The following is a 6781-nucleotide window of genomic DNA, read 5'->3' on the forward strand; positions in this document are numbered from 1 at the left end:
AATTCAAACGCTGCCTATAGTAGCGTTTCAATTTAGAGCTTTTTCTCATCCTCTAAAAACTTTAAGCTCCTCTTACCAAACAATACTTTTTATTAGATGGGATTTTTCTAAAAGCTTGTAGTTTAAAGCCCCTAAAAAGCTCCTAAAAGCTCTTTGCCAAACACACCCTAAAGAGTGATATAAGCTCATACGTACATCTTTAATTGTTTCTTTTAAGCAGCGTTACTTTTATTTGTACTATGTGAAGTGTTGCATGGTTACACGTGTTTCTTTGCCTTCTTATCGCTTTTCATTTTATGCTTACATATGTATATGTATGTATTTGACATATAAGTAGCCGCATAAACAGTCTACGTCACTGTTTTTTTTCACATGTGTCGTTCACGCAAGCAACCACGTCATAAAAAACTAATGGGGTTTGACTCTGTTAGTAAAAAGCTTGATGAAGGAAAATGGATTGAAAGTCCGGACAATTGTTATACATTTCTTAAAATGGGGCATAACATCGACCAACGAAATAAAGTTAGGATTATTAAAATTCAATATGCCATATTTAATATGATCAAGTTTATGGGTTTATTTGTATCTCCAAGCATTTTGTATTTGACATTTTAAACTATAACTAAAAATGTAACGTTTAATGAGTCTAATTGAAGTAAATATTGAAGAGATTATAGGCGATATCAGATCCTTAAGCTTTCTTTAGTATAACATAGATCAAAAAGAAAAATAACTCAATAGTTGAATTGGTGTAATTTCATTTTCTTATAGCTGTGGGTTTTGCAGCGCCACTCCAGGTTCTGGAGGGTGCTTGGTTGATGTTGTTTCGCTTTGTTTATAAAATTATACATATTTGAGACATGTGATTTTTCAATTTTTAACATGTTTTCTAACACTAGTTTTGCTTAAAAAATCCCTTAAATCTGAAAAATTAATATAATTAAAATTTATTAATAAAAAAGAAAATAAAGAGGTTGAACAACCCGCTCTCAGGTCTCAAATTTCCATCATAAATTCATAATCTCCACGTCATCTCCAATTTTGCATCATCTCATGCGTCCAAACGGGCTCTTCCGTGTTAGGCTTTTCGTATTGACACTTGGTATTCACAACTTTTTTTTGTTACTTAATAATTTTTTATAACGATGATTATCTGGTATTTAAGTTACCACACTTTCATTATTTGGATAGCCCCAATGTCTCACTTTGATAAGATTATGTTGTTTTAACCGGACTCACGCTAGTTTCAGAGTTTGGCTTGGGTGTTCCACATGGAAACCATATCGTTGATTGTCACTTGACAGTCGTTGTGTCGCCACAACAGCAGAACTCTCTGACGTAACACACGGTGAAACGAAAACCCGGGTGGACTCGGAATTCAAACGGACAACCTTGTACAAGCCAACTCTATTTTAATAGAGTAAACTGCGGTTTTCGTCCCTATGGTTTGTTCAAATATGCGTTTTTAGTCCAATAGTTTTAAATTTGCGATTTTCGTCCCAATGGTTTCATTTCACTTACAATTAAACCCAAATTCATTAACCCTGTTAATAAGTATGGTCGTTCAACCTATCAACATGCCCCTCACGTGAGATGCAGTTTTGCCTTTTTTCCCCAAATAAACCTTAGTCCTAATTCGCAAGCCCTCTCACGTGGGGGGGAATAAAATTTCCTCTCGCATGAAGTGCACGCTGATGGGTTTAACGACCAAACTTAACGGGATAGTGAATTCGGGTTTAACTGCAAGGGAAATGAAACCACATGGATGAAAACCGTAATTCACTCTTTTTAATATAAGAGGTATGTTTTATATTTCATAGATAGTAAACATATTATATATATAGGTTTAAGTTCAAGAAAGAAATGTGTTTATTGTGAGAAATGAGAGAAATGAAATCACCCAATCAAAAATTTTCTTTTATTTTATGATTTGCTTTAATCATAAGGGTGTTTTAGTAATAATAAGTTTTTCATAATTTTGGTAAGTAGTAATACATGTTTCATTTATTTCTTTTCATTATAATTTATTCTTTTTGTTAAATTAATGGTGGAGCTATTTCAATTAAACGTCAACATACAAGAATTTCCTTTGTGTAATTTATCAAAATCATTTTGTTGATTATATATCTACGAAGCATCTTTCTTCATACTCCGATACCGGAGTGAAACTCGACTGAATGCCAATTTTTTTGCTTTTTTATTTGTTTTAGTTTCGTTATCGTAACGAATGTGACGGAAACCGAACGGATTCGCGTAAACTCATCCGCATATTGTTTTAATTCTGGTACCTTAACAAACGTAACAAAAACCTGCTTAGCCAATTTTGTGTTTTTTCCTCTATTTTAGTTCTGGTACCGTGACGAATGTGACGGAAATAGGTCGAATATGTGTAGACTCATCACCTCAACGTCTGGGATCGACAATGCTCGGATCTTCCCAACGCCCATGTTTTACCGACCTACGCCATCCAATTGATTCACCTCAAATTTTATATGTTTTTTCTCTTATTTCTAGATTTTAGTTATGGTATCTTAACGCAATCAACTTACACCGATCGAAGTCATGTCGACGTGCCGCCTCAACGCCCAGGACTGACAACACTTATGTTTATCATCGTCCGAATTTTACCAACCGCCCGGCGCAACGCGCCAGATGAAACACTAGTTTTTAATATAAGTGCTAAATCTCAAACGCTTTACAAATTATAAGCCAGAGATCTTATTCGTGCAACCTTTTAAAGTTAAAACTAATTATTTTTATTAAAACTTTACTATTTAGTAATTATTTTTTGAACAAAAGAGAATTTTATTAAACCCTAACAAGGAGCTAAAACGAGAGGGTGAGAAAAAGATTACAAAAGCATTAGGAAATTTTAAGCCAATTCATTAGGAAGAAACACTAAATTCCTCTCGGTCTAATAATTTAGTCCAGGGTGAAGATTAGGTATTTCTCACAATGGGTTTGGTATTATCTGATGCGAATGAGCAGATTCACCTACAAAACAAAATATCGTAAGCTAGTTACGAGAAGGAGATAAGGGGCCTTCTCACAACCACCCTTCGGAGTGAGAATCAATATTTGTATATGAATATAAGGGAGTTGTATTCTCCAAAGAAAGCTAGAGAATATTGTAATATGAGAGTACTTAGTTATTGGATTGTTTACCGTTAGGAGGTAATTTAGTATATATAGCCGGTAGGGAGGAGTGAGAAAGTATGACCATCTGCCATGTTGGGTGGTCAACCAATCAGAATCCTTGTACGTGCCTTAAAGATAGTTGGTGGGCAGCATGGCCGATTGATGTTGAGGTTTTGTACTATGTAGTACTATTGACTAGGGGTGAGCAGAAAACCGAATTAACCAAACCGAAACGGAATTAACCGAAAATACCGAACCGAAAAAAACCGAACCGAACCGATTAATGGTGATGATGATTATGAAGACTAGGATTAAACTTTGAAGATGAACAAGATGATGATTTAAGATTAGAACTAAACTTTTTAGTGTTTTTTGGTTAAGAACTTTGTTGAATTTTAAAATCTATTAATCTAGCAACTTTGTATACGTATGGTTTCACATAACATGCGTCTATTTTTTTTTTTTTGTGTTCAATACATTTTTGGTACTAATACTGATGGAGGCCCAAGTATTGAAGAACGTGTCATGCTATATTTGGAGGCCCATGATCGTGCTTCCAAATGTGGCCCACGAAAATAAGCATAACTTGGCCCACGAAGCTCCGTTTCAAGCCTATTACTAGTCAAATCGAAGCTTGAGATGAGGATCACATTGTGGCAAACATCCTACAATGGCTTGGCTTTTGTCAGAAGCCCAAAAATGCCTTCTAAATAAAGTTATGGGCATTTTTATGTTTTTGGTCAGTTTTTGCATTTTTCATTTTGGGTTTGTGTTTGGCTCATGGCCTTTTTAGGGCCCGTTTCGTATTTGAAAGTCTTTTTATATGCTGGTAATGTAATATGAAAAGTTAGACTTGAATATTATCAATAATTATATTTCTCTTCAATTTCCTTGACCTTTGGGTGGGATTTTTGGGGGGGGGGGGGGGGGGTTGGAAGTTCATCACGGGTATTCTTTGAATCAACGTGATTCAATCTTCATTATCGTTTTACAACTGCATCAGTTGGTATCAAAGCCGAATTCTTGGCTAAAAAATGCCTCCAAGGAGAACTATGCAACCAATCGATGAAGTTTATGAACGAGAATTGGAACAACGGTTTATTGCACGGGTGGAGCAACGATTGGATCAAGTGGTCATTCAACTGACTGATCGAATGGTTGACTTGATGAATCGTAAAAGACAGGCACCTGAAAACAGGGATGGGCATGCCTTTGATAACCCTTTTTTTGGTGATGATGATTCGTTTTCCGATGAGAAGGCGAGAACATGGGGGTGGCAACTGGGATGCTGGGATGCGAATCGATATTCCAGTATTTGATGGGACTAGTTTGGGTCCGGAAGGGTTCATTTATTGGCTGGCCACGGTAGAGGAGGTGTTTGAATTCAAGGAGGTGCCTGAAAATAAGCGGGTGCCTTTAATCGCTACCAGGCTATGTGGGAGGGCATCAACATGGTAGCAACAATTGAAGGTGACACGAAACACGCTTGGAAAGTCAAGAATTGTGACATGGGCCAAGATGAAAAAATGTTTGCGGTCTAGTTTTTTTCCTCACAACTTCCAACGGTTGATGTATCAACGTTTGTAGAATCTAAAGCAGGGATCCAGATCAGTTGATGATTGATTATACAACCAAGTTTTACCAATTGGTGGCTCGTAACGATATCCAAGAAACAGATGAACAACTCGGTCGGTATATTGGGGGTTTAAGGGTTCAGATCTTGGACTCAGTAAATCTTTTTGATCCATTAACAATCCCCGAGGCACACCAACGGGCATCGACTTTTGAAAAACAAAACCATCGGGTGGGCGGTTCATATTCATCAGCCCCTACTTGAGGAGGTTCGGGGCCGGGTGGAGGAGGACCTCGTGTCGTGTCTACTCAGCAGAGGCCGAGGTTTAACAATGCCGGTTCATCTTCTAAGGGGGCTAGTAGTAGCAGGGTGAAGTGTTTCAAGTGTGGTGAGTCAGGCCATCGACATGTCGATTGTAAACAAGCGGGTAAGAGGCATTTGTTTGTTGAATCTGAGGATGAGCAGTATGAAGAGTATGAAAAGGCCCCAGAGTATGAGAAGAACCCGAGTATGAGGAGGAGGTTGTGACAGGTGATGTGGGGATGAACTTGTTGGTTAGGCGTTCTTGCTATACACCAAAGGCTGATGGGGACAGATGGCTTAAGCATAATGGTTTGCACGTGTGTTATCGATTCTGGAAGTTGTGACAATCTGATTTCTGAAAAGGCAGTCCAAAAGTCGGCCTTGAACACGGAGAGTTACCCCAAGCCTTACAAGCTTCAATGGCTTAAAAAGTGGGAGAGGTAACGGTCTCTAAGAAGGCCCTTTTTTTTCTTTTTCTATCGGGGCCACATATAAAGATGATGTTGTGTGTGATGTGGTTTCTATGGATGCATGTCATTTGTTGTTGGATAGACCTTGGGAGTATGACCGAAGTATAGATTATGACGGGCGGTCCAATTCTTATAGCTTCATGTTTGGTGGGGTTATAATAACGCTTGTTCCTAGCAAGCCCAAGCAGCTAGCCACAAAGCACTCGGGTAACCTGTTGACCATTAGTCAGTTTGAAGATGATTTGGTGGAGACAGACAGTGTTTTTGTTTTGATAGGGAAGCCGGTGCCCGAGGAAATTCAGATTCCTGAAGCTATGATTCCTTTACTTGAGGAATTTTCTGATGTTTTCCCTGATGAATTGCCGGATGGGCTGCCACCTTTGCGTGACATCCAACATCATATTGATTTGGAGCCTGGTTCACCATTGTCCAATAGGCCACATTACAGGATGAGCCCGAGAGAGCATGAAGAGTTGCGTAGACAGGTTGAGGAGTTGATTTCTAAGGCTCATATTCGTGAAAGTATGAGCCCTTGTGCCGTTCCTGCTTTGTTAAATCCAAAGTAAGATGGCACATGGCGGATGTGTGCTGATAGTCGAGCCATCAAAAAGATTACTGTGTGGTACATGTTTCCTATTCCTCGACTTGATGATTTGCTTGACCAGATTAGTGGTGCTACTATTTCACAAAGTTGGCTTTGAAGAGTGGTTATTACCAGATTCTTCTTAGACCTGGGGATGAATGGAAAACGGCCTCCAAGACTCATGAAGGGTTGAACGAGTGGTTGGTGATGCCTTTTGGTTTATCAAACGCGCCTAGTACTTTTATGCATGTGATGAATCAGTTGCTCAGGCCTTTTATTAGGAAGTTTGTTGTGGTGTATTTTGATGATATTCTTATTTATAGTGCTTCTTTCAGTGAGCACGTCATGCATGTCAGGAAGGTTTTTGGCCTTACTTCACAAAGACAATTTTTATGCAGCAACAAAGAAATGTGTATTCATGACCCCTAAAGTTTTGTCCTTAGGGTATGTTATTTCAGGTGATGGGATGCAGGTGGATGAGTCTAAAGTTGCAGCTGTTCAAAACTAGCCAACTCCTACCACCATTACTGAAGTCCGCCGTTTTCATGGGCTTGCTTCTTTTTATAGACGGTTCATTCCACCAATGTTTTAAAAACCGGTATTTTACTTGTACCGGATTGGGCTAAAAATGGTACAACTGGTTGAACCGGGTTATACCGGAAGGTTCAACCGGTTGAATACTTTACCTTATAATATCCTATAAATGTAACTTCA

At 38.5% G+C, this 6781-nt stretch overlaps 1 protein-coding gene across 1 annotated transcript; it reads left to right on the forward strand.

Annotated features, from left to right (window-relative positions):
- The first annotated feature begins 5320 nt into the window (after positions 1–5320).
- LOC143545794 (uncharacterized) lies at positions 5321–6050 on the forward strand. The gene is made up of 2 exons (XM_077037612.1): positions 5321–5454; positions 5567–6050. Exons 1-2 carry the CDS (start codon positions 5321–5323, stop codon positions 6048–6050), a joined length of 618 nt encoding a protein of 205 aa, XP_076893727.1.
- The last annotated feature ends 731 nt before the right edge of the window (positions 6051–6781 follow it).

The sequence above is a fragment of the Bidens hawaiensis genome, unplaced genomic scaffold (genome assembly GCF_021521415.1).
Source record: "Bidens hawaiensis isolate Kalapana, Puna unplaced genomic scaffold, B.hawaiensis_p1.1 tig00014037_1, whole genome shotgun sequence".
Taxonomy (NCBI): Eukaryota; Viridiplantae; Streptophyta; class Magnoliopsida; order Asterales; family Asteraceae; genus Bidens; species Bidens hawaiensis.